This window comes from Panthera onca, chromosome A3 (assembly GCF_046562875.1).
Source record: "Panthera onca isolate mPanOnc1 chromosome A3, mPanOnc1 haplotype 2, whole genome shotgun sequence".
Lineage (NCBI taxonomy): Eukaryota > Metazoa > Chordata > Mammalia > Carnivora > Felidae > Panthera > Panthera onca.
In genome coordinates, this window is record NC_138341.1 from 50047127 (window position 1) to 50075093 (window position 27967).

The 27967-nt window shown below is 46.5% G+C and overlaps 1 protein-coding gene and 1 pseudogene across 5 annotated transcripts in view; one reads left to right on the top strand and one right to left on the bottom strand.

Moving 5' to 3' along the window:
- TET3 (tet methylcytosine dioxygenase 3) overlaps positions 1 to 27967 on the bottom strand; it is a 105817-nt gene that overhangs the window by 43973 nt on the left and 33877 nt on the right. For all 5 annotated transcript variants that reach the window (XM_060657371.3, XM_060657379.3, XM_078444615.2 and 2 more), the window contains one exon: positions 6284 to 8417. In XM_060657371.3, coding sequence (XP_060513354.3) covers positions 6284 to 8417 — 2134 coding nt within the window. The remainder of the gene's footprint in view (positions 1 to 6283; positions 8418 to 27967) is intronic.
- LOC132672663 (U6 spliceosomal RNA) lies at positions 19745 to 19843 on the top strand (annotated as a pseudogene).

Consider the following 27967-nt stretch of genomic DNA (forward strand, 5'->3'; position numbering starts at 1 on the left):
CAATCTTTCATCCAATATACCAACTACTTGTATTTCCCCATGTCTTCTCATCTCTACATCTTCATGTGGTTTTTCATGTATTTTTCATCTCCATAATCTTCCTGTCCCTTTGCCTGGAACACTCTACCTTCTTCCTATTAATCCATTAAACTTCCACTTATCCTTTAAAACTCAGATCAAACATCACCTCCTCCAGGAACTTCTGATACTCACCTACCCAAAGTCATATTCTCCACCTTTATGCTGGGATCCAAATATTCCGCTGTCTAAAAAAATACTTAAAACACATAAAATTCCTCTTTATCTCCAACTGAGTGGGGGGGGGGAGGGAGAGGGAGATACTTTCTCATAAAAACTATAGGAAATAGACTTTCCATTACTGCAAACAGAGGTAAGTCTCTGTGTCCCCCATTCAGAACTATGGTCTGTATTGAAGCACCCAGTGGACACTGCTACCAACCACGTTTTCTGGACAACACTCCCCCCTCACCCAGACTCTCACCATGCTCTAGGCAAAAGGAGAGGTTTTTTCTTGTATTGGCCTTTGGCTACTCCTTTAGGGCAGGATGATCAACTGGATAAAAATACAGCATTTCTGTGAAGGCGACTCCTACCATCTAACTTCTAATCTGCTTCTCCTACAGTTTGATGTCTCTAGCTGTCTGTGGGATGCTCCTCAGAGAAATCAGGACAAGGTTCAAAAGTTAACACAAGGGGCGCCTGGGTGGCTCAGTCGGTTAAGCGTCCAACTTCGGCTCAGGTCATGATCTCATGGCTCGTGAGTTCGAGCCCCGCGTCGGGCTCTGTGCTGACAGCTCAGAGCCTGGAGCCTGTTTCAGATTCTGTGTCTCCCTCTCTCTCTCTGACCCTCCCCCGTTCATCCTCTGTCTCTCTCTGTCTCAAAAGTAAATAAACGTTAAAAAAAAATTTTTTTTTTAAAGTTAACACAAACCAGTTTCCTTAACCATGAAATGATGAGCAGGTGATCTCCAAGGATGCATTCCCACTAAAAAGTCACCTGAACTCATTCCCTGTCCTAAACTGGCTCTTGTGAATTTCCCCATTTCTAGGGATAGATAAAATACATAGAGCCTAGTTATTGCAGCTCACTAGCTTGTGACAGTGGTATTACAGGATGGTTAAGGGGATCTCAAATGTGTGTCTCAAGATATTAGAAATGTATCAATACTCTCTTCCTCCAATAATTCAATAGAGAACTTCAACTTGTGCTAAGATTCCCCAAACCTTTACATACCACACTACCTTCTGGAGGAAGGCATTTCCTTTCACATATTCTAAATTTATTTCTTTGAAGCTTCAAGGGGTGCCTTTAATTCTAGTATTTCAAGATTTGGAGAATAAGTCCATACCAAGGCCATCCATACCTTCAGAAACTCATAGTCTGTATACAAGGGAAAAACAGTGCTCTTGGTGTTTGGGTTTTTGGTTATCCAGTAAAGCCTATATTGGCCAAAACTTCTGATTTGGCATACATCACCACATTGAATATTAAGTTTCTTTTGCTATGCTATAAAACCTTTCTATGCTTTTATAAAGTTGTTTGTTATTAGTGCATAATGGCATCTCCAAACTTCACCGTCACTTCCATGGAAAATTCTTCCTTATACTGACCTGCTCTGCACCTACCTACCACAGTTGAGGGGATGAGTTTCTGGAATATGAGATGGTTCCCATCTGATATCAATCCCAGAGTGAAGAGCCTTTATTCCTAACCCTTGTCCTGAGCCCGAGTTCACAGAGACAAATTCTGCCATACTGGTTGATGGAAGCAACAGTCCAGAAATGGGGTCTCCAGATACTTCTGGAAAACAGGATGGCTTTCCCTAGCATGAACCCCCAGCACCTAGAAACTGTTTCTAAGTGAATCCCTTCTTCTTTGCCCCTCTTCACACCTAATACCGCTATTTTACTTAGGACTCATTTCTCAATTAAACAATTTAAGAGTCCAACTGCCTAGGTTCAAATCTCACTTTTACCATGTGCTAGATGTGGACCTGGGTAAACTGCTGAGTCTGAGTTTGTTTCCTTCGTCATTAAGATGGAACTACTGACAGTACCCCCTTCATATAGATACTATTAGGATGAAATGACTAACTGTAAAGTACCTGGCACGGTGCCTGGAATAGAGCAAGTGTTTCATAAATATTATTATTACTATTACCATTACTACTACTACTATTATTATTATTATTATTATTCTCAATAGCTTCCTAACCAGTTTTCTGCCACAGGCTATTACCCTTCACCAATCTATCTTCCAAGCTACTTCCAGGATACACTGTCAAAACATTTCTTGATTATAAAATGCATATTTTATTATAGAAAGCTCAGAAAACATATAAGGGAAAAGTCAGCCACTGTCTGACCACAGAGACAACCACTAGTGATGTATTTCCTTCCATTCTTTTCCTTTTTCCTTTTTTTTCTTCAAATGTTTTTATTTGAGAGAGAGTGCGCACGCGTGTGCGCATGAACACAGTGAGTAGGGGAGGGTCAGAGAGAGAGGGAGACACAGAATCCAAAGCAGGCTCCAGGCTCCGAGCTGTCAGTGCAGAGCCCAACGCGGGGCTCAAACCCATGAACCATGAGATCATGACCTGAGCTGAAGTCGGTCGCTTGACTAAGCCACCCAGGTGCCCTCCACCTTTTTTTTTTTTTTTTTTTTTTTTTTTTTTTACGTAGGTGAGATGATCATTTATGTACCGTTTAGGTGTGTACGTTGTTTCCAACTAAGCATTACCCCATAATTTAACATTTAACACCACGAGGTAGGTTTGGTTCTAATTCTCTGTTTAGGATGAGATGCAGATAAAACACGAACCAGAACAATAAATGACTGGTGGTAGGTCTCTCCACTCCCCTTATCTCTCACCCACTGCCCCGCCTTCCGGGCTGAGAGGCAACAGCTGCTGGCATTGCTACTGCCTGGTGTCTGTGATGCTGACACTCTCCTCCCTGCTCCTCTGCTCTCCAGCTTCAAGCTGAGACTTGTCCTCTCTGACGGAATGTGGAGCCCTGAGGGTTCGGGTCCACCCCTGTGCTACCGGCCTGCCGGCTTGCCTGCCAGCCTGCTCTGTTGCCCCGAACACGGTGCTCACACACGCCTGCGACTTCAGTGGCCACCGTCTCCCCTCTCCCCATCGGTGTTCACTACATGTTTCAAAACCCAGCCTGGAACAAGAGTTTCCAAAAGAAAACATGACCTCCCTAACAACAACCAAGCCTGGGGTTTCGGAGCGCTCTTGGCTCTTACCGTTTAGCCACATCCATTATGACTGCACAGGCACTGGGCCAACAGCTGTTGAATGGGTGACTGAATATCTTATTGTTTCTGTTGTCTCTTCAAGCAGACCACAGAGTCCTTCAGAGAGGAACCATGTCTCCTAATTTTTATCCTTAACGGTAGTTAGTACAGAACTAGTAATCAACAAATGACTGATGAATAAAGTAATAGCCAATACTTTTCTTCCTTTGTAATACGTATATTTTTACTTCTTTCTCTTGCCTTACTGCACTCAACAGGCTCGGTGACAGCTAACACACTTATAGTGTTTACAATGTGCCAGACACAATTCTAAGTGCTTTATACATTTCAACTAATTTAAACCTTCCAACAGCCCTGGTGAGGGGATACTATTATCTTTTTATTTTGTGCACGAGGAAGTGATGGAGTTAGAATTCAAATTTTTTTTTTAAATTTTTTTTTAATGTTTATTTATTTTTGAGACAGAGAGAGACAGAGCATGAACGGGGGAGGGTCAGAGAGAAAGGGAGACACAGAATCTGAAACAGGCTCCAGGCTCTGAGCTGTCAGCACAGAGCCCGACGCAGGGCTCGAACTCACGGACTGTGAGATCATGACCTGAGCCGAAGTCGGACGCTTAACCGACTGAGCCACCCAGGCGCCCCAGAATTCAAATTTAAAAAACTAGTTTGATCAAGGGCACCTGGGTGGCTCACTCGGTTAGGCATCTGACCAGCTCAGGTCATGATCTCATGGTCAGTGAGTTCAAGTCCCACATCGGGTGAGCTCCAGCCCTGCTTCAGGTGAGCCCCACTTCTCTCTCTCCCCCTCCCTGCCCCTCGTAGGGTTCTCTCTCTCTCTCTCCTTCTCTCTCTCTGCCCTTTGTTCACTTGCACCCTCTCTCAAAAAAACAAACCAAAAAAAACCCCCCCAAAAACTAGTTCGATCAAATATCATATCCATATAATCGAATTCAACAAAATATTTCTTTTTAAAATATTTTTTTAATTTATTTTTGAGAGAGAGAGAGAGAGAGGGAGAGAGCGAGCACCCAAAGAAGCTGGGGAGGGGCAAAGAGAGAGAGGGGAAACACAGAATCCAAATCAGGCTCAGAGCCTGACGTGGGGCTTGAACGCACTAACCATGAGATCATGACGTGAGCCAAAGTCAGACACTTAACCAACTGAGCCACCTAGACGCCCCAACAATATACACATATACATATATTAACAATTAATATATATATATTTTTTAATGTTTATTTTTGAGAGAGAGAGAGAGAGAGAACACGCGAGCAAGCGTGAGTGGGGGAGGGGCAGAGAGCGAGGGAGACACAGAATCTGAAGCAGGCTCCAGGCTCTGAGCTGTCAGCACAGAGCCCAACGCGGGGCTCGAACTCGGGAACAGCGAGGTCATGATGTAGGCCGAAGACAGACACTTAACCAACTGAGCCACCCAGGTGCCCCTTAATATGTTTAGTAAGGACCAACTATGGCCTAAGCATTATGTAAGGTTATGTCCTACTCTGCAGAGGAAGAAATACCTAACAATGTACTAAGTATCAGGCAGATGGGACAGATACACACCAAGGCAAAGAAAGAAAAGGGCAAAGGGAAGGGCCCAATTCCTATGATCAGAACAAGCCTCTCCAAAATGTTGAGAAATAAGGAGGCCCCCAAAGGCCTCTCATCATTAAGATCCAAGAATGAACAGGGTTAGCCGTCGACGGGACCACAACCCCAAAACATGTCTGTGAGCATTTGGCAGGACCCTCCACTTCTGTGCACTCTCAGACAGAAATATGGGGGCCAACTTGCCCTTGTTCCCCAAGTGATTCCTTATCTGGAGTACAGGAGTCTGGGGTAGCTGGAGTGGGCAGGACAGCCCAGCTCCTCCTTCCTGACAAGGACACAGCATCCCAACTAGTCACACAATTGACCTAATATTAATTTATTTTAATACACAGAGAACACAGACTTTTTGTAAGACTTGTTTTGTGTATCATAAAATCACAAGAATTTCAACATGCTCCTCACCAGCATCAACGTGCTTTTTGAGCAACATCTGAAACACATCTTTTACGGAACGCTTCATAAATAGCAGAGTCACAGCCTAGCATAGACCTGGGGCTTCCTGATACGTCACTGACCTCCCGAGACAGAAGCTCCCAGGAGCAGTCCTCATAGCCTTCGCTGTGTTTTCACTGGAAGGCAAGGCTCAGAAATGGACCAATTCCTCAGTGCTCTTACCCATAAGGCCTCAACCACCACCTGATGCTAACTATGTTCAAACCCACAGCTCAGAGCTCTAGGCTTTCAGCCTACCCAAACTCATCCCTCCTCCAAATATGTTTTTGGGGACCAGCACCACCAAGGTAGAGACCTGGGCTGTCCTAACCCCATACGTCCTCCTCCTGAGAGGCCCTCCACCCACCCGCTCTCTCAGGCCATTGTTATTTCTTGTTTGGCTCGTGACACCTTTCTTATAGGTTCCCCCACCAGGCAGGCTTTCCTCTCCACCACAAGCCAGAAAAGTCTTTCAGAAGCACAAAGTGACAGATTACTTGCTTTAAAACCCTCAGGAGGTCACTATTACCTATAAGATCAAGTCAGACTCCTGACCTCAGCTCATTATGCTGTGCAAGATCTGGCCCCTGGCTGCATCTCAGGCCACCTTTTGTTCCTACCCACATGTACTCCTCTCCTTTTGCTCCCCCTAGACCAAGAGCAGTCTAAACAAGCCCGACCCCCTCACAGCCACTAAGCTTAGGCCTCAACACACAAGGACCACCACCTCCTCTACGATGCCTTTGCCTCCATCTGGGCGACAAAGCACCTATGCCCACCTCCACTGACATGCCCCATCACTGTCTGTTTCTTTCAATGTCTTTTCCACTAGCGTGTGAGCTCTTTTCTGTGTCCCCAGCCCTCAAGAGAATGACTCGCACAGTAAACGTTTGCCAAACAACAGAATGAGCCCACCAGGCTTCTCCTTTCCCTGACACCCAGGTGGACTTACCGACACAATCGCAGGTGGGGAACTCAGCCTGGGCTCTCTTTGCAGGTGTGTCCAGCAGACTCTTGGTGGGTGTGTCCAGGTACTTAAGAGGTGACTCCAGGAAGCCACTGAGGGTGGGTGTGAGTGGGTTCTCGGCCTTGGTGGGTGTGGCCTCCTGGCCTCCCTCCTCTGAATGGAAGCAGGTGGTTGAGAGCACAGTCACAGCCCCCGAAGACTCGATCTTGATTTGCTTGGGGGAACGGGTAGAAAAAGGACTCTCGGGGGCTGGGAGACATGTTGGCTGGTTCTCGGGGTCCTGAATGGGCACAGATGGGGGGCCGGGAAGCCCAAAGCTATCCCCGAATTCAGCTTCAAACTGCCGGATGAGCTCTTCCAGCTTGTCATCGGCAGGGGGAAGAGGGCCGGCGGAGCCCGGCTGCAGGGTCACCATGGGGCTAGGGGACCTCATTTCCTGAGTAGGGGGCAGCAGGCTGTCCCCGGAGGGACTAGGTGCAAATAGCGCAAGAGAAGGTTCTGGGGGCAAGGGGACAGCAGAGCCCTGTGAAGCTGGGACAGGGGCAGGTGGATGTGCCTGCGCATCCTCAGAGGCTGGGGACCTCAGCCCTTCCAGGACAATTTGCCGCAGAGGCGGGAAGAGAGGCTGTGCTTCCCGTGGCCTGGACTTCTTGATCTGAATGGGCTTCCGGATACTGGGCTTGATCCCAAGGGCGGCTTTCTCGGTTCCCACGAGACCTCCAGCTGGTGCCAGGGGCTTCTTCTTCTTCTCCTTGGGTGGTCTGTCTGGAGGCCGTGGGGCAGGTGAACTTGGTGGGGCCCACCAGCCCGGAGCAGGAGGCTCCGTGGGAGGGGGGAAGGAGCCATCATGGGCCTGGTCCAGGAAAAGAGTGCGCTTATGGTGAAGGTGCTGCTGCAGGGCGGTCTGGGCCTTCTGGTGGGTGTCGGGCTCTGCGGGTGCGGCGGGAGCCTCCCTCTGGAGCATGGGGGATGGGGACGGGGCTGGGGAGGAAGAGGGCACCTCCACCTTGACCTTGGGCTTGGTGGGCAGGGCCTCAGGCCGCTTGAATACTGACTGGATGTAATCACTGGCACTGCCCAACAACTGCTCCAGTTCAGCCATGGGGTCAGGGCTTGGGCGGGGCATGGGCCAAGAGCTCCGTGGAGTTGCTGGTGGGGTATCAGTGCCCCAGGCTTCAGGAAACTCTGTCCTAGGAGTTGCTGGAGGGAAGGCAGGGCTATCAGGAGCAAAGGACGCGTGCTCTTCAGCGGGGACCACAGGCCACGAGGGGGCCCGGAGGTAGGACTGGGGAGATCGGAAAGGGGCAGGAGGGGACAAGGCCTCAGGGAGGGGGCAAGAAGCCTGGGAGGAGGAGTGGGAAGGCTGAGGGAGGGCAGAGGAGAGCTGTGTGAGGGCCTCAATGGCGATGGCTGTCTGCAGGCTGATGTTCTTTTCCTTGGCGATGCTCAGGGCACTCTGGGACAGGGGCAGGCCCTCTGGGGGAGGTATCTGGGGAACCTCAGAGCTGAGGAGTGGCCTGGTGCTGGGTGCTGGGAGGCCAGCCTCACCAGAAGGTAGAGTCCCTGGGAGCCTGGGCCGCTCTTCCCCTCCCTCCACGACCACAGACTTGATCTTCCCCTCCAGCCACTCGAGGTAGTCAGGGCATTCTGGGCCATCGCAGTTGCAGTTGGGCGGTTTCATGCCATGCCGAGCGAGGGCCAGGGCCGTCTGCAGTGTGTCCAGGTCTTCGCTGCCAGCAGAGCAGCCCTCGGGCCCTGACCGGGGTCCCCTGCTGTTGTTCCCAGCCTCGCGACTCATCTCACGGTTGAAGGTTTCATAAAGCCGGGTGCTAAGGGCCCCATAAGAGGACACAGCTTCGGCCACAGCCGAAAAGGCCACCAGATCGTGGGCATCTTCCAGGCGAGCAGTGTGAGCTGGGCCTGGGGCAGCGTCCCAGTCGGGCTTCTGGTCTACTCGCCAAGGACCCCCAGTCCCCAGCAGACTGGGTCCAGCGGGTTCTCTAGCACCATTGACCGGCACCCCTGAGGCGCTTAGCTGCCGTGAGTCCCCATGGTACACTGGCCCTGAGTCCATCTGACCTGGAACAGGTCCATCAACTGGGCTGAGCTCTGAGCCTGTCTGAAGAAAGAAAGAGAGAAAAAGAGGAAAAAGATGAGCCATAATATTAGAAAAGCACTGTCCTGCTTCACACCATTCAGATGCACACCTAAACCCTGCTTTTCTTGCAAACTCTGTCTCTGATACAGCTTGAACCTGAACTCATCTTCATGTCTCCTTTCCCAGCTAGCTGCACCAACAAAAATGAAAGGTAGGTCTTTAAAAGGTCCTAATCCAGAATTCTGAATGTCGCTCATATCCTTTTAGAGCCTAAGATCAATCACACTGACAAGGCTCCCCAGAAACCAAGCATTTATTAAGGAGTTTCCAAAAAGATCGTTAATTCTCAATAACCAAAGTGACACGAGGACTACACTGATTTTGGTTTTTGTCAAGAGAAAGCTAACCAAGCACACCAACTAGCAATATGCCATAAGTGTGCAGTGTGTGTGTGTACAGGGAGGGAGCAAGCAGCCTTTATGAACAAATGCAGCCTGGACAAGGGGTCAGCCACAGCTTTTCAGTGGGAAGGAACCCACAGTATTTTTTCTCTGCCTGTTACTGTCCTCACTTAAGCCCTGGCTGAGCTCTGAGAGCTGGCGACAAGATGACATTCCCACTCCCAGCCCCAGCCAGGCCCAAGGGAAACACTGATGATTGGACACTGCGTACGCTTAGCACCTCTTGTCGAGCCGGTCATGCCAGTAACAAGCAAGTTGCTATTTGGATGAAGATCCAGGCCTCTTCCCAAGCCCAAAACCATCCCTATACACCTGATACCCAGCAAAGCACACAGAAGGGGGAGGGCATAAAAAGGAAGGAGCCAGGTGGCCCAGCCCAGGAACTTAAAAGCTGATACAAAAATGTGAAATTCAGTTTGCAGAATTCATCCCTCCAGAAAGGAAAGTTCTTCCTTACAATAGAATGCCAACAAAAAAATGTAGGAGGGATGATGGATTTGGGAAGTCCTCAGTGGATGCTACAATTAGCAGGTGAAATCTTGATGGGGCACAGGATATATACATGGTCTCAAAGTATTTCCTCCAAAATCACTGAGTTATAATAGTAAAGAGAAATCTGGCAGACATCACCTTAACCGAATGATCAAAGTTATCATCACCAATATTGCAACCAACATCATGAGATTCTTGATATGATACACTAAGAAGGTTATAACATCACTCACACACAACTCCAGCCAAAATGTACAACCTGAATCTAAGTATGAGGAAACATCAAATAAATCCAAATTGGAGGGCATTCGAGATAGCACCTGGATTGTTTTCTTCAAAAATTTCAAAGACAAGAAAGACAAACATCTCTGCAAACATCTTCAGCTTACTGAAGACACAGGATGGTGAAATGCATGCTCATGGGTTAGATCTTGGACTGGGGAAAACAGCTTAAACGTACACCATTGGGACATGTGATGCAATTTGAATATGGATGTGGATAAGATCACACTGTGTCAATCTCGGTCTTCTTGACTTGGGATTATTTTACTCTGATTATGTAAAAGGATGTCTTTGTCCTTAGGACACGGACAACACACACTGAAGTATTCAGGGTAAAGGAACAGAGTATCTCTAACAATCTCAAGTGGTTCAGAAAAGTATTATATGCATATAAAAAATATACACATATAAAGAAAATGACAAAGCGAAATGTGAACCATTTTAGTATGTGCGAGTCCCAGGTACTTTTCTTGCAGCCTTTCTATAAACACTAAAATAAAGTGTATTAAACAGAGGGTTAAAACGATACTAGTCCCCGGACTGTCAGACATGGCCATCCTGGGCTCCAAAGCAGTGGTGGGAAGGTGGGATTTGGGATCAGCCCTATGGGAGGTGAGCAGAGGCCCAGCCTACGGTTCCCACCCCATCCTCATCATTGCTCCAACTCTGGTCACTAAGGACTCACATGCTTTTCCAACAGACTTTTCTGAGATTTCCACGTGTAGTTCTCATTGCCGGGAATGCCCTGCCCAGCCTCTGTGGGGCCACTCTAGCTTATCCTCAAACACCAGCTCAATGTCACCTCCTCCCCGACCTGGTTGGCAGACATACCTGTGGCTCCTTCCCCCAGCCTCCCATAGTACCTTGTAGATGCCTCTATTAGCACTTTTCACATGTTCCTACTATTATTCAAGCAGCTGCCTCTCCCACCAGATGCTAGCTCCTTCAAGACAAAGTCCAAATCTTAACCACTTCTGCACCTCCTGCCCACAGCTGCTGCAGTAACACCCTCGCAGCCCAGGGAAAGGCTTCCCATCCCCCACTGGCCACAGAGTAAGCAGCCTTTCCCTGACCATCTCTCCAAACGTGGAACTAGGAAAGAAACCTTTCCCTTAGGAATGTGGTTGATCACCCAGTAGTCCCTTCCCTCCTTCTCAAAACCTAAACTACCACGACAGCAAAGGCTACAAAGTCTGAAGTGGCCAAATTTTACACGCTTCTGTGTAAAAGACAGAAGGAGCATGCATAACCCAGAAGAAACATGAGGGAGTAGCATGGATTTACAAAAACAGTGTCAGGAAGACTAATGCTGTGTGAGCTGAGGCTTCCCCAAAATGGTCAAGACAACTAAAAGGATTTAAAAAGTTATTTTTGGTTTGTGAATAAGAACAAGGAAGGGCTAGGCTGGCGCTTGTGCCTCTGAATTTCCTGGGAAAGAAAATGCTCTTCAGACCAAAAAGAGAAGGGCAGAGTGGACACAAAAAGGAAGGAAAGTAAAGCCAGGATGGGTGGGGAGATTTTAAGAAACTCTAAACTGCAGTTTCTCAGCCAGGGGATCCCACTGATCCATTCCTCAACACCTGCTGGTGATCCCGGAAGAAATATGCCGCCAGGAGAAGGTGTCTTCAGGCGGGAAAAGGGCAGGGATCATTCCCGACTTTAGTCCACTGAGCGAGGTCTGCCCCAGTAAGATTTCTGAATGGGTAACTGAGGGAACAAACCACAAAGAGCCAGGTTCACCAAAGGCCATCAACATCCAACTAATCTGCTTTTGTGTCCTATGGTCATTGGACCAGGGGATGGGGAGACATCCTGCCTCACAGGTCACAAACTCAAGCAAGCAAGGCAGTTCAAGGGCTGCAGGCCAAATGAGCCACAGATCTGTTTTGTTTGGCCTACACAGTATTTTTATTTGTCTTTCCAACACTAAAAAAATAATAATCAAATTTTACACGAAACCCAGATTATCTCGAAGGTCCACACTTCACTCAGCAGAAGAGCAACAGCTACCACTCCAGGTCATGCCCACACTCGCCATCTGACACTGCTTTCTTGAAACCAAGGCCAGGGGTCAGAGGTTACTTATTAATTGCCTGAATTCATGATCACTTCATTCGTTTGTGTTACTTGCCAAGCCCTTGCAGGCATTTGCACTTGTAACTTGGGCTACAGATGTTGAAGTTTCCTAAGATCTGCCATGATCCCTTCGTGGGCCAGAGAATTAATTACAGGGCCAGACAGGCTGGCTCACCACTGGCAGGATGACTATACTCAAACTCAAGTGGTGTATCAACTGGAGGGGGAAGGTCTTTAGTGGTCTGCCACAGGCCTCTGTCCTCAGAACTGTCCTGTTCAACATATTTATCAAGAATAATAGAGAAGGCACACTTATTAAACAGTCAAATGTTGAAAATAAGACAGATAGAGACAGGCTGACTGACAGGACCCGATGCCAAAAGGTCAACAGGCTGGAGAGAGAGAAAAAAAATCTAACAGGGTAAACAGGGTCTTATACTTAGGCCCCAAATAATGTATGTGCAAATCAAAGATGGCAGCACTGCACATAAAAATGTCTTCGGATGGGGCACCTGGGTGGCTCAGTCGGTTAAACGGCTGACTTCGGCTCAGGTCATGATCTCATGGTTTGGAGTTTGAGCCCCTCATCGGGCTCTGTGCTGTCAGCTCAGAGCCTGGAGCCTGCTTCAAATTCTGTGTCTCCTTCTCTCTCTGTCCCTTCCCCCCTCATGCTCTCTCCCTGCCTCAAAAAGTAAATAAACATTAATAAATGGCATTTTAAAAAAATGTCTTCGGAATCAGGAGAGGTGAAAGACTAGCTGATGATGATACATGCAAAGTGATCATTTGGCAACTTCAATTTTTTTTTAACGTCTATTTTTGAGGGAGAGAGTGAGACAGAGCACAAGCGGGGGCGGGGGAGACACACACACACACAGACACACACACACACACACACACACACACACACAGAATCCAAAACAGGTTCCAGGCTCTTGAGCTGTCAGCACAGAGCCAAACATGGGTCCTGAACTCATGAACTGCAAGACCATGACCTGAACCAAAGTCAGACACTTAACCGACTGAGCCACCCAGGCGCCCCATGATTTGGCAGTTTCAAAAGGTCTTATAATCAGGATTTTTTCCAACTTCTTTACTACAATCCACAGTAAGAAATGCATCTTACAACACGACCCGTTATGCACTTACATATATGACAAGTTGGACAAATATTTCCCCTTACTAACACACAAATGCCTCCCTCCCTCTCTCTTTCTGGCAGGTTGCAACCTTGTAAATTGATTTTATAGTCCACTAGTGGGTTGCAAGCCATAGCTGGACACATACACAGCCATGACCTGACTGGAGCAGGACCCACAGCACAGGTACTGACAGCCCCACTCTGCCCACCCAGTCCCTACCTGACTCAGGATTTCCCTTGGGGCTACCCCTGAGGGGGCACAGAGCAGAGCAAGCAAGGCAGTTCAAAACCATAGAGGAACCCTTTGGGTTCTAACGAAGATAAATTCATGAAAGTCTTTAAACATCTGAAGTCTGTCAGTAGACTGTTTCGAGTGACTTTAAGCTTTAGAGAAGTGAACTTAGGCTCAACTTAGGCAAGACTTAAAAATTTTTTTTAACATTTATATATTTTTGCGAGAGAGAGAGAGAGAGAGAGAGAGAGAGAGAGAGAACGCAAGCAGGGAAAGGAGCAGAGACACAGAATCTGAAGCAGGCTCTAGGCTCTGAACTGTCAGCACAGAGCCCAACGCTGGGATCAAATCCACCAGCTGGGAGATCATGACCTGAGCTGAAGTCTGAGGCTTAAACAACTGAGCCACCCAGGTGCCCCTAGGGAAGACTTTTAAAACTTAGAGATGCAAATGCACTGAATCTTGTTCCCCCTAACAACCAGGAGGCAGCAAGTCCTTATCAATGGAGACTTGAAAAAGGAACAAGACAGTTATCAGGCGATTACTGGCAGAGAGGCAGAACAATGCTGGAGGGTGGATGCTAGTTGAGGCGCTTTCAAAATCTCAGTTCAGAAATACCCCAGCTCTAAACCCTTCCAAGCTCTCTCTCTCAATCCTTGCTCCCCTCTGGGCTCCAGCAAGTGCCACTCCAAGGATGTTCCCCAGTGTCTGCTTTTTGTCTGGACCTCTCAACCAACCCCCAGCTGGCTCCAACCTCTGAGACGTGTTACAAGCCGAGTGAGAGCCAGCTTGTCTCAAACAGAACTGAACTCCTCTCCCCACCTACAACAGCCCCTTTTCCAATTTCCTATTCTTGCCGGCATGCTTACGCTCGCCAATGTTCCTAACCCCAACGTCACCCGTGTTCTTCCAGTGTGCCTGGTCACGAGACCCAAACAATTCTAAGTGAGAACACCTCTCTGTTCTATCTCCTCCCTCCCCATTCCTGTCCCCCTAATTTGAGCCTTGGTGTGTGTGCACACTTTCTAATTGTCAACCTGCCAGTGTCCCCTTTAAGCAACTCTATGTGCCCCCAGCCCCCACCTCAGCCACCATCTCTGTTGCTGATGATGCCTCACCCTCCCTCAAGACTCCCAGCACACTCTCAGGCCCAGCAACTATGCTGTGAGGTAGCCCAGGCCACATGCAAAGGCTACCTGCAGGTGTCTGAGCTGACATTCTGAGAAGTCCCAGCCAATAGCTGCATCACCTGCCAAATGTGTGAGTAAAGGAATCCTTCAAGGATTTGAGCCCAGGGGTCAAGTTACCTCCAAGTTTTGAGCCTCCCCAGCTGAGGCCCTAAAAACATCAAGGGCCAGAGCCAAGCTTCCCATGCCATATCCTCCCTGACTTCTGAATCCAAGGGCTCCATGAGCATAATAAAATGATTGCTTTATGCCACTAAATTTTGGGGTGGCATTAAAAACCAGACTGTATTTCGGGAACATTAAGAAGTTTATAAGTGAAAAAAGACAGACTATAAACAAATGCCCCAAAGCACATGAGCGCTGTGAAAACAGTGTGGAACACAGGGTGGGGGGTCACTTCTATCCGGGCGGGTGGACAGGGGAGTCAGGAAAAGTCTCATTTTGAGGGCACCTGGCTGGCAAAACTACTCTGCAAAGCTATTCCTGTCCCAAATTTACAGATGAAGAAACTGAGGCTCAGAGAGTTTAAGGAACTTGTCCATGATGCACAGGTAGTAGGAAATAAAGCCAGAATTTAGAATCAGGTCCACCTGTCTCCACGCTTCCTCCTTGGAGGTGTTCAAGTGGGAAGCCATGGCAGACAGGCTGTGGAGGATTCAGACACCTGTTGGGAGAATTAATTGTATGCTCATCACCATCTCTCCCAGCCCTGTGGTCCTTGATCTCGAGGTCATGAATTTTGAGCCCCACATTGGGCATAGAGATTACTTAAAAAAAAAAAAAAAAAAAAAAAAAAAAAGATCTCAACTCAAAGTAACCTTGGGGATAGGCAGGTATTTTGGAGGAGGGGGAGGAGAAGGAATTCCTGGAGGAGGGAGAAGCATATGCAAAAGCACAGATTCCTGAGAAGGCCTGCAGGCCCAGGGAAAGGTTAAGCTGGGGAGCACTGCTTGAGCACGAAGTGTGGTGAGGACAGGCCTGTGGCTCACTGCAGAACTGATCTACCTTTTAGGAGGGGCAACCAAATGTCCCCGTGGAACTCAGACTGTAGGCTACAAGGCCGGCGGCCTAAAGACCAGTTAGGAGACGACACCAGGGTAAGGGCCTGAACTGAGTAAGGCAACAGCAGGGAGATGAAGATGAATGACAGTGATGGGAAGAAATGATTAAATGTAGGGGCAAGAAACGGAACCAAGCGCCCCTGATGAAGTCCTTCTTCACCAGTCCTGCCCACCACAGGGTATGAACCAGACCCCACAGTCACCATGCACAGCCACCTTCTGTTGGGGGATCTCTTCCTGGGAGTATGACCAAGTACACTGCAAGCTCCTGCACTAAAGCTCCCATCACACCTTCAGAACCTGGCAGAGTACTCAGTAGATGTTCAGAAAGATCTGCTGCTTCTTCCTCCCAGGAGCTGGCAGCTAGCAGCCTTGAAAAGAGGGTCTGTGAAGCTCTGGGCAGAGCCGGCAGCGGCTCCTCTACTAGGCACCTGGCAACAACGTTCACACTATACACGCCCGTGAAGCTGCCAGTGCCATCAGGAATACCTTTGTCATAAGTGACTTAGGAACCTGACAACTCATCTTGGAACAGCCTGCCCCAACTCTGCCCTCCATAGAAAGGCCCACCAAAAGTGGGCCCCTTCTTATGGCCTCTTTCCAGGTATAAAACCTCGCCTTGGCCTCCACATACCTACCTTATGTGGAGGTAGGGATCCACATACCCTACCTTACCCAGTCCGTTCCCTGCCTCACAGTGTGACTAGCAAGGCTCTGACCCATCCCAAGCTCAGCCTTGTCCAAGCTGGGGGTGCCCCTCAATGGGGGGACAACAGGGGCTTGTTACTATAAGACAGACTAAATGCCCTTCTCAGATCCAAGAAGAGTCTTAATCCCTCACCCCACTTCATGAAGACTTGCCAAGTGCATCCAGCTCTGCCAGCCCATCCTCACGATTCTAACCCTGAGGGACCCACGTCTCCCTCCAGTGGTCTAGGAACCTCTATTGGGATTGGTCCCTGTACCCTGCCTGGTCGGGATTCCCAAGGTTCCTCCCACCTCCCCCTTTACAGCCAACTCCTTCTGCTCCCAATTCCCCATAGCTGGTTCCCCCCGACATCTGCAGGTATTCAACAATAGCCTACCCTCCCCACCTGAGGGGCTCCAGAGAAGTATGGAACCACACCCCCAAACATCTCATTTTGTCTAGAACACAGGGAGAGCGGCAGAAAAATACGACATTTTTCCAAGTCTTTTCTGACTCTCAGACTATCAATACACTGAAACCAAATCAGCAATCCCCTATCAAAAGGAAACAGAAGGAAGGAAGGAAGATAAAGACTACCATCTTGAGAGATCAAAGTCCTCGTTGACCATACCATCTCAGGGCCTCTAGGAAAGGAGGCGTCATAAGAGGCACAGAGTCCAGAGGGTTTTCTGCTGGCCGTCAGCACTTACACACCATGTTAGAAGAAACCTGTCTGGGAAGGTGTATCCAGCCAGGATGAAAAAGTCTGCAGTCAATAAAGGCCAGTGGCTGGGAGGTAGGGCCAGTCTAGGATGCATCCTCTACAGTGGAATCTCCAAGAACGAATTCTCGTGGGATTCCAAGACAGTGGTGGCCGCTCCCCACCCAGCTGGCCAGTAGACCCCACCCACCACTTTCCCCGCCTCTGCCAGCAGCTCAGCTCCTCTGCCCTCCAGCAGCTGTTCAGGGGGTTGGACTTCCCAGCTCCGCCCTTTCCCCCAGTCCTAGAGGTCGGCGGCCGAGCCCTTCCTCCCCTCCCCCAATGTCTCATTGCACAGGGGCTGTGTTTATGGCACGCTCCATCTAGAGGTGATCAATTATTCATCTCTTAAGAGGATTCTCCCCTTCTGGGATTTACTGATGAAACAAATCTGTGAGTGGGGAAGGAGACTTTTAGGGGAGCCCTTTCAGGGGATGTGCGTGTGTGTGTGTGTGTGTGTGTGTGTGTGTGTGTGTACACTGGCTAGCCCAGTCCCATGTCTGCACTCTCCACACCAAGCTCTCTGCAAACAGCAAATCTCAGGGGTTATGTCTAACTTCTGGAGACTGTCACGTATTGGCAAAGGGTGTTCCTGTATGAGGTGGGGGGAGGCAGTGGCTCTTGTGGTTAGTATGTACATATCAATAAAACACTTTAAAATCTAATTTTGTTTTTCCTACTACAAATTGGATACAGATGCAGCAGATCTCTCAATGGCTCGGATGATGCTTGGGAAAAAGCTGAATTAGACTTGATGACCTCAGACCTAATTCCCTGAACTCACCATATCTGGCAGAAGCACAGGCTGTCACTGTTCATGCCCTCTGCCCCAACAGTAATCAATGTGGTTTCAGGGAAGAAAGGAAGAGAAACTAGGAAAAGTCTAAGGACCCTGATGGAACACTTTTAGACGGGCTGAGCATCACGCTAATTACTGCCCCCTCACTTACTTCCTCCAATCATCATAAACTTCTACAAGATAGAGATGTACCTTCACAGATGAGGACCCTGAACACAGAGAGGCTAAGTAACTTTCCCAAGATCACAAAGCAATCCAGAAGAGCACAGCGATTTTTAACCATTAAGTATTCCTAATCTCACTTCAGGAAATGTAAACAAAATAAGACAATTAAAGAAACAAAAAAGTTACATGTGCCAAAGATTTCCCCTGAAGCATTAACGGTAAAAAATTACAAATACCTTAAGTGTCCCAACAATAGGGGAATGGTTTTAAAGTGCTTTGTTAGTTCTTCTTCACAAAAAGAAAATGGGGAATAAACATATGAAAAAAAAATACTCGACTCCATTAGTAATCAGAGAAATACAAAATAAGACCACTGTGAGACTCCATTTTATATTCTCTATATAGCATTTAGTTTTAGCTTAATTCTGCTGCTATACACTAGAGAAAATTCATCAATGTCCAATCATTCCTAGTCTCACCGGCTATTTTTTTTTTTAATATTTTGTCTTTTAAGTAGTGTTTTTTTAGTGTTTATTTTTGAGACAGCGAGCGAGAGAGTGAGCGAGTGGGGTAGGGCAGAGAGAGAGGGAGACACAGAATCTGAAAGCAGGCTCCAGGCTTTGAGCTGTCAGCACAGAGCCTGACGCAGGGCTCGAACTCATGAATCGCAAGATCATGACCTGAGCCTAAGCGGGACAGATGCTTAACCGACGGAGCCACCCAGGTGCCCTTCACTGGCTATTTCTGAAATAAGTACTGATACAATGTCCATAGAATATGTTGTTATTTCTTTTATGAATACTTGTCTTAGGCCTTTTCTTCCACATGGCAACCTTTCTTTGGAAAATAAAGTACATAAATATTCATTCTTTCATCCTAATTGTTATTCTGTACATGTATTAGCATGCCTCTTTAGTTTACTTAGGGTAGGACAGGATGCTAAGATATCACTTGAAGTACAATCTTGGTTAATTGGAATCTAGCTTACTCTTATTTTAATAACTTTATTTTAATAAAATGAACAAGATCTCAAAATGAAGAAAAAAAAGACTGTTTAATTCATATTTTGCCCTCACCAGTTACTAGCTGTGTGAACTTCCACAAGTTAGTTAACCTGTGTCTCATTTCTCTATCTGTAAATCTGGGGTTAAAAGTTAACCTCTCTGTGCCTTTGTTTCCTCATCTGTATATCAGGGGTTAATAACAGTACCTAACCTCACAAGGTTGTCATGATTAAACAAATTAACACGTGAAGAACACTTACAATAGTACCAGGTACCTAATAAGCCCCATGAAAGGGTACTTTTGTTTCACATGAAGTGCTGGTGGGGTTTAGCAGGAATTTTTTTTCTCACACACCACTAGTAGAGGGCAAAACAGAAGAACCATTTTGGAAAGGTTTGTGGCGTTTCTTTTAATGGTAAACATACCCATACCCCATCATCTTGCAATTCCACTCCCAGAGAAACTCTGCACACATGCATCAGGAGATGTGTACTCAAGGGTTCATCGCAGCATTACAAATAAAAACCAAATTGTGGAAATACTTTTAAGTGCCCACCCACCAGAGGGACAATAGAATATTATACAGCAGTGCAAACAAATGAACCACAGGAACACAAACAAATCTCAGAAACTACACCGAGTTAAAAAAAAAAAAAAAAAAAAGTAAGCCTCGGAAGACTATATATAGACTACCAATTCTACAAAGCTCAAACAAAAAAATAAAATTAAATGTATTGTATAAGATTTAATAAAATGTATGTAATTAAAACTTGTTTTTAAAGCAAGGGAATGATAAACACAAAATTCAAGGGATTGGTAACCTCTGGAGGTAAAGAAGGGGTACAGGGCTAGGGGAAACACCCAGGTGGTTTCAGTGATGTTGGCAATGTTCTAGTTTTTATCTTGGGTAGGTACTTCACATGTGTGCATTATCATGCTTTATCTGTTTAACGTACGTAAAACACTAGGTCAAGTATGTTTCAAATAATATGTGAGAGTGCTCGCTTTGGTAGCACATACTAAAATTGGATACAGAGAAGATGAACATGCTCCCTACCCAAGGATGACACCCAAATAATACATAAGAACAATTATAATACATACTACTTCATCAGTACATGTATAACTGCTCAAAACGATAAAAAAAATAAGAACGTTTTGGGGTGCCTGGGTGGCTCAGTCGGTTAAGGGACCGATTCTTGCTTTCAGCTCAGGTCATGATCTCAGAGTTCCTGAGCTCCAGGGCCAGGATGTCCAACAGCCTAGCGTTTGCTCAGGGCTATGCTACAAGTGCAGAGCCTGCTTGGGATTCTCTTTCTCCCTCTCTCTCTGCTCCTGCCCAGCTCACGCTTGCAAGCTCTTTCTCTCAAAATAAATAAGCAAACGTTAAAAAAAAAAAAAGAACATTTTTATAAAAACACAGGGAAATGTCTTAAATGAAAAAAGAAACTCAAGAATGTACTTGTACTCATAAATAGATGCTTCCTGAGGGTTTTTATGACGGGGAAGTGTTTATACACTATTTGAAGTGGAAAAACGAAACAAGATTCAAAATATTGCCCAATTTAAGAATTCAGTTCTGTCCACAATGCACGCTTGTGCACACACACAAAACACCAAGGGAAAATACGCAGAAATGTTAACAATGCTCATCGCATGGTAGTATAGAATGGGAATATTTTCTTGTTCATAGTCTCCATAATTCATTTGAAGTATCAGATTTTTATTTAAGGGGAAAGTGTTAGAATAGAGTAGGTACAACACACCTGAAACCTCACACACACTAGGCTTGAACAAAGACTGGAAGGGGGCTTCATTTGTTTTTTTTTTTCAACGTTTTTTATTTATTTTTTTGGGACAGAGAGAGACAGAGCATGAACGGGGGAGGGGCAGAGAGAGAGGGAGACACAGAATCGGAAACAGGCTCCAGGCTCCGAGCCATCAGCCCGGAGCCTGACGCGGGGCTCGAACTCACGGACCGCGAGATCGTGACCTGGCTGAAGTCGGACGCTTAACCGACTGCGCCACCCAGGCGCCCCTGGAAGGGGGCTTCAGGGAGAGGAATTTGTGGATGAAGTTTCCTCTTGCTATTTCTGTTGCTACGGAGTTGTATTACCCATCTCCCCAACACACACACACACACACACACACACACACACACACACACACAGGGAGGGAGAGGGGGGAGGGAGGGAGAAAGTAGGAAAAATCCTACAAGATGAGCGCACTCTGAAGGGGAAAACTGGGTGTGGGTGAGGTGGGGTGAGGAGCCTGAAGTTCCCCGCCCATCAAAAGTTCTCTGTAGCTCGCTGTGCTCCCACCAAGGTCCAAGGTAAAGCCCCACCACGCAGCGCCCGCACGGAAGCCTCCTCCCCCAGCAGCGCCATCCTCCGCCAGAGCGACCCGGCAGCTGGCGAGGTGCGTGCTGGGTGGGGGCGGGGAGCCCAGTGCAGGCACCGCCCCCTGATCTGTGGCCAACGCGGCCAGCTCTCCCGACGGAAGCCCCTGCCTCGAGCAGCCGGTGGCGGCCCGGCCAGGGGCCAGCGGGGAGGAAATCGAGCCGACCACATCTGAGGCCTGGCGAAAGGCGCAGCAGCTGCCTCCGAAGCCGCCAGCGCACGAGAACCAGGGCAGGACGAAGAGGCGGCTCCTTGGCCAGACAGCAAAACACACACACACACACAAACACACACACACACACACACACGCACACACATACACGCACGCACGCGCCCCTCCAGCAGCCGCTGGGGCCATCGGCCAAGCCACGCAGTGCACGTCCAGACAAGCCCCCATCAACCCCCAGCGAGGCTGGGCACTCCCACAGCTCCACCCACCCGACTGCCCATACCCGGTTCTCACCACCCACCTCCCACCCCCAAGACTAAACGTGGAGGAAATGAGAAAGCAAACCCGCCACCACCACAGTCTGCTGAGCACCAACCCTGACCAACAGCCCCATGCACTTTCCCTAAAGGTACCCCAAAGCGTACAAAACCTACTGGCCCTTCAGGTGTACCAAAGGACAAGGCTGATGATGAGAGCAGCTAACAGTTTTGAAGGTCTCGTGTGAAACCGTGGATTAAGCAAGTACTTTCATGTCCAAATGTAACCTTTTCAAGTCTTCCAACAACCCAACATCCATTTTAGTGGATAAGCAAATAAATGAGGCACAGTTAAGGAACATACTCCAAGGTTCAACGCTGGTGAGAGGCAAAGCCCAATCTAACAGCGCAGGGAAGTGTGCATGCCCCTGGCCAAGTTTCTCATCTATTAGAGAACGAGCTCCCTTATGTGCAGGAGAGTCTCACAATCCATGGATTTCAGCCTCCCTCGGACCCCTGTCAAGTGAGTTTGCCCCCAGTCATTCCTTTCTCAAGGACTCAAGAGGCCTTACATTTTTTCATTCAACAACAACAACAACAACAACAAAAACTTTAAGCCACCACCCAAAAATCTGGAGGAAAAGTAAATTTTGGCAGAGGGGCCTCCAGCCATCAGTCATTAAGACTGACTTCCCATGGTTGGCTAGGAAATGGAAAGGGGTGGGGGTGGCACTGCCACTTAGAAAAGCCTGGTGATGGGAAATTAGGGAATGCAGCTAAATTCTATTTATCCTAAACCCCTGGGGGAAAAAAAATCACTCAACACATCTCAGTATAAAGTCTCATTTATACTACTTCTTTTTGGTTTCAATGGTAAAAATAAGCAAATAGGTAGATAGGTAAGTAGGCAGATACATGTATCAAAGACAATAAAGATCCTGCCATCTCGCTCCTAGGAATTCAGGTTTATAAATTTGCACTTCAAAAAATGTTCTCTACACATTAGTGAAAATTGAAAACTCTGGATGAGGGGAACAGTTTGGTACATTATAACACAACTCAATGGAATATTATACAGTCATCAAAAACCATAAAGTATGAACACCAAGGAAATGCTAAAATGGACAGTAAAAATAGAATACCACACTATATGAAGGTTATTACCACAACTATGTAAAACCATGCAGAAAAATGACAAAAGAGGGAAGACAGTCTTTTTAAAAAGCAGAAACAGCTAGAGTGGCCCCATAGAATAATAAAATTTCACCTACTGATGCCATCAGCACATCATAACAATCACAGCTGTCATACATGCATACATATGTATTAATTCACGTATCCTTCCAACAAACGCATGTTGAGTACTTACAACATGAATGCTACTTTTAGGCACCAGGGACGCAGCAGTGAATGAGCAGTCTCTGCCTCATGAACAGAGACTTTTTAGATGTTTGGATTTGTCTTAGATCTCATTCAAAGGAAAGTTCCTTTAGGACAGACCCGTACCACTATCTCTAAAATGTGCATGGCAGCATTAATCTATGGTATGCACTCTGTGGCTTTGAATAGGTGATGAAAGCATTGAAAACTGATACTAATTACGAGTTTATCTCTGAATGAAGCTGCCCTTTGTGCAGTTACTGTTAGAATATCACAGCCACTCTAAAACTCATTACAGAGCCAAGGAAAACTCTGGTGGATGACCCAAAAGAATAAAGAGAGGTCCTAAAAATAGAATGATAAGAAAGGTAAAGAAGAGGTTCAACAGAAGACGCTGAGGGAGGTGGAAGAACAGGAGTTTCTGTCCCTGAAAAGTGGAAAGTAAGTAAAAACTAGGAGCTCCCATTTCCCAGAGACAACTACAGTTTACATCTGGTGCCTTTTTTTCCTATGTAACATGTACTTCGTTTATAAAATTGGGATCACTGGGGGCGCCTGGGTGGCTCAGTCGGTTAAGCGGCCGACTTTGGCTCAGGTCATGATCTCGTGGTCCGTGAGTTCGAGCCCCGCGTCGGGCTCTGTGCTGACTGCTCAGAGCCTGGAGCCTGTTTCAGATTCTGTGCCTCCCTCTCTCTGACCCTCCCCCGTTAATGGTCTGTCTCTCTCTGTCTCAAAAATAAATAAACGTTAAAAAAAATTAAAAAATTAAAATTAAAAAAAATAAAATAAAATTGGGATCACTGAATATATTCAGTGTTTTTAGATATTCAGGGTTTTTAAATTGTTTTTTAATTTCGGTTTTAAATAAATTCGGGGTTTCTTCCCTTACTGTATCATAGGTATTTTCATAGTGTCAACTCTTCTTCAAGAGTTTCACTGCGGACAGCTGCACTGCCTTCCCTGGCACATTTGTGGGGTACACACACACACGGTGTACGTATATGGCACACACGCAGGGCATACATAGAGCCCCTCAAGTGAATGCCGAGGTTCCCTTGTGTTTTTGTTGCATTCCCATGGCACAGACTGACTACGGGGGTAGTTTCTTTCCTTATCCTCCTGCCTCTGTTTGGGGTTGTGATTCCTCTGAGGACAGGAATGGACAGTTGGCACAAGTCAGGGCTCTGGTCAGCTGAACGGGTAGACGCTACCAGCCCCAAAGGCTGTAGGTAACAACCCTGACAACAAGTAGGATTTAACTCACGTTAGTACAAGCGTTTCATCTCATTTCAGTGACAGTTCACTAGTTATGTCTCTGATCTGCCTTTGGGGAGGAATATTACACAGCCATAAAAAGGAATGATGTCTTGGTACATGGTACAACATAGATGAACCTTGAAAATATCACATTAAGTGAAAGAAGTCAGACACGAAAGGCCACATACTGTATGACTGCATTTACATGAAATGTCCAGATTAGGCAAATCCATAGAGACAAAAAGACTAGTGGTTGCCGGAGAACAAGGATGAGGTAAATGCTACTGAGTAGTTTCTTTTTGAGGTGATGAAAATGTTCTGAAAGAGAAGTGATGGTTGCACAACTCTCAATATACTCAAAACCACTGAATTATACACCTTACATGGTATGTGAATTAAATCGCAATAAAACTTTAATTAAAAAAAAATCTTTTCAAGAAAACCTACATCTCCATTTCTGTAAGAAGCTTCAGGACAAAAGCAGAAACAACATGTGCTCAAGAGAGGATGGCTGAGCTGGTGAGCCCACTGCAAAGGTGAAGGGTAAGGGACAGAGGAATGTCAGGAACCTTAATGGAAACTCTTCTTTGTAACTCTTTCACAAGGATCTGACACTTCCTTTATTTCCCCATTGGGTCACAGTGAAAGTGAAAACAAGGGAGGTCTTAACTCGGGGTGAGTGCTGGTGGTCAGGAGGGGGAGACCACCTTCCACTCCACCACCACACTTAGAAAGGAAAAGCTCTTCAGCACAGCAGGAGCATGGTACCTCCTATGAGGCACAGAAAGCAGGCTGGTGTGGCCACGAGCTGTGTGCTGAGAAAGAAAGAGATGGCCACTGAAGATGCATAGGAAGGGCCCCCAAAACCAAGAATCACTGACATAAACTCCACTGATCAGCTGAGCAGTCTTAGGCAACAGTCATGACATATAGGTTGGTTCAAAAGGTCCTTACTGAAGAAGGAGGAAAACAAGAATGAGAAGAAGAAGAAAAATTGGGAAAGGGTATCTGCAAGGGGTTGAGTAAAATTAAAGCAAATAAGACAGAGAATATATATTAAGCAATCAGCATGCCCTTAAAAAGTGTAATGCAAACCATTTTGTTGAAAACACGAATCATGTTTTTAATATCCACAATATAAGAGGGTACTGCTACTGCCAGATAACCTTGCAGTCAACTACCTGCTAAGTGTTCCCCCTGTCATGTGAATGACTGCTCTAGAACCTCCCCGGGAGGAGCTGGGGCAGGTGAGCAGGTGACTTACATCCTCAGGCCCAGCTTCAAGACATATCCCGAGCTCCCACTTCGGCTGGAGATGAACAAGTCCTAGCCACCAACCCCAAAACTGCCAGGGGAGGGAGATTAAAAATCACATCCCCAACCCGAGGGTGTCACTCCTCAGAAAGCAGCTGCCGTGCCCCACCCAAGGCCACAATCCTTGCTCCTCAGCTTGTTCTCAAGGGAAAGGCTGGACCAGTTTTAAAGTCCCTCTGTCTCCCCAGCTATGGCCTTGATCTCTGGCCAACACCGAATCAGCTAGGAAAGGGGTGGGGGTGGGGCGCTGTGGCCTAGCACTACAAAGACAGAGGGGCAAAGCCAAAGGCAGAAGGCGGCAGGTGGCTGATGATAAAGTCCTAGCAGCAAGGTATTCACCTGGAGCTGGGGGGCATGTGAGCAGGACAGCACTTCAGCAGAGATACCAGCTGGCCAGCCCCGCTTTTCTAAGATTGTCTTATATAAGCCCTGGATAAGTCATTTTATCTCTAGGCCTCAAATTCCTCATCCACTTTTAAAAAATTCTTTATAAATGTCAGGAAAATCTGAGGATCTGCTCTAGATTGAAGGAGACAAAGAAACCTGAGCACACAGAATATGTGTGACCTGGGTTTGTTTTTTTTCCTACAAAAGGTTGTGACAATGGGGAAAATTTGAACAAAGCCTATAGATTAGTTTATTAATGTTAATGTTAGTGTTTGTAAAGTCTGTAGATCAGGTCTGTAGCAGTAGTGTATCTATGTTAATTTCCTGAGTTTGATCATGGCACTGCAGTTATTTATGTGATTTTAGAAAATTCACATTCGGGACACCTGGCTGGATCATTTGGTAGAACATGTGACTGTTGATCCTGGGGTTGTAAATTCAAACCCCATATTGGGTGTGGAGATTACTTAAAAAATAAAATCTAAAAAAAAACAAGAAGAAGGGGCACCTGGGTGGCTTAGTTGGTTAAGAATCAGATTCTTGATTTCAGCTCAGGTCATTATTTAATGGTTTGTGAGTTCGAGCCCCACACTGGGCTCTGCACTGAGGGCAAGGAGCCTGCTTGGGATTCTTGGGATTCTCGGTCTCCCTCTGTCTCTGCCCCTCCCCCGCCTGCATGCATGCTCTAGCTCTCAAAAATAAATAAATAAACATTAAAAAAGAAAATCCACACTCAAGTAGTTAGAAGTGAAAGGCATCATGTCTGCTACTTACTTTCAAATGGTTCAAATAAAAATTACAGAGAAAAAGAAAACAAAGCAAATGTAGTAAAATGTTAACATTTGGAAATCTGAGTGAAGAGAATTCTTTGTATGATCCTTGCAACTCTTCTGAAACTCTGAAAGTATGCCAAAATTAAAATAGTTTTTAAAAGAATTATGTTACTAGATGATTGCTAAGACTCTTCTAGTTTCTGTAAAAAGGTAACATTCTCCACATTTTACAGACAAGGAACAGGAAACAGGAAGAGGTCAGCTCCTCAGCAGCAGGAGGGCTCTACAACTAGAGTCTCTGACTCAAGTCCTCCCTCCATCCAACCCCCAGATCTTCCTACCAGCAAGGGACAATGAGCCCAAGACACCACCCCAGATACTGGACAAGAACCTCAGAGCATAAGGCAATTAAGAAAGGGGCCACCTGGACAATGTCCGGGAGGCTGTCAAGAGAAGCAGAAAGCTTCGGAAAACAGACCACCCTGCTCTCCTCCCAAGATCCCTTCCCTCCACATGCACAGGGCACAGACAGTTCCTCTCATGCACACCCCACGGCTAACCAGAGGCTTCAGCAACACGAGTGCACAAACTCCACCAGAACACAGCCTGGACAGACAAGCAGGGCAGCCCTCAGCCCCTCTGACGAAAATAACACAACATCTGGAAATCCTGTCCATCTCCTAAATAAATCTAGGGTCAAAGGGGGAAAAAGAAATAAAAATCACAATTACACTGATTTACTATTTATGCTACCTGTATGGGTCATGGTAAGTATGTACATTAACTATCATTAGTATATAAACTGATATGGGTATAAAAATAGAGTGGTTTCTGTGGAAAAAAGTCACAACTGCAGATGTGAAGATTAATGTCAATGAAAACAACTATTAACAGGGAAAAATTCTATATCCTTCTAAAACTGCTTCTATAAATAACTCTTGGTAAATATGAAGGAAATAAGTTAAGGCTCAATCCAAGAAGTTAGAAAATAAAAACTTTAAAAATGTAGGAAAGGAGCACCTGGCTGGCTCAATCGGAGGAACATGCTGCTTTTGATCTCAGGGTCGTGAGTCTGAGCCCCATGTGGGATGTAGAGATTACTTAAATAAAACTTTAAAAAAATAAAAATAAATAAAAATGTAGGAAAAAGGAATCAGTAGACAGAAATAGTTGATTAGAAAACAAAATGTAGTAGTATTTATAAATGGAATCTAAGAGATGGCTCTCCAAAAGGCCATTAAAATAAACAAACTTCTGGCAAAGCGATCATTTGAAAAATAAAAATA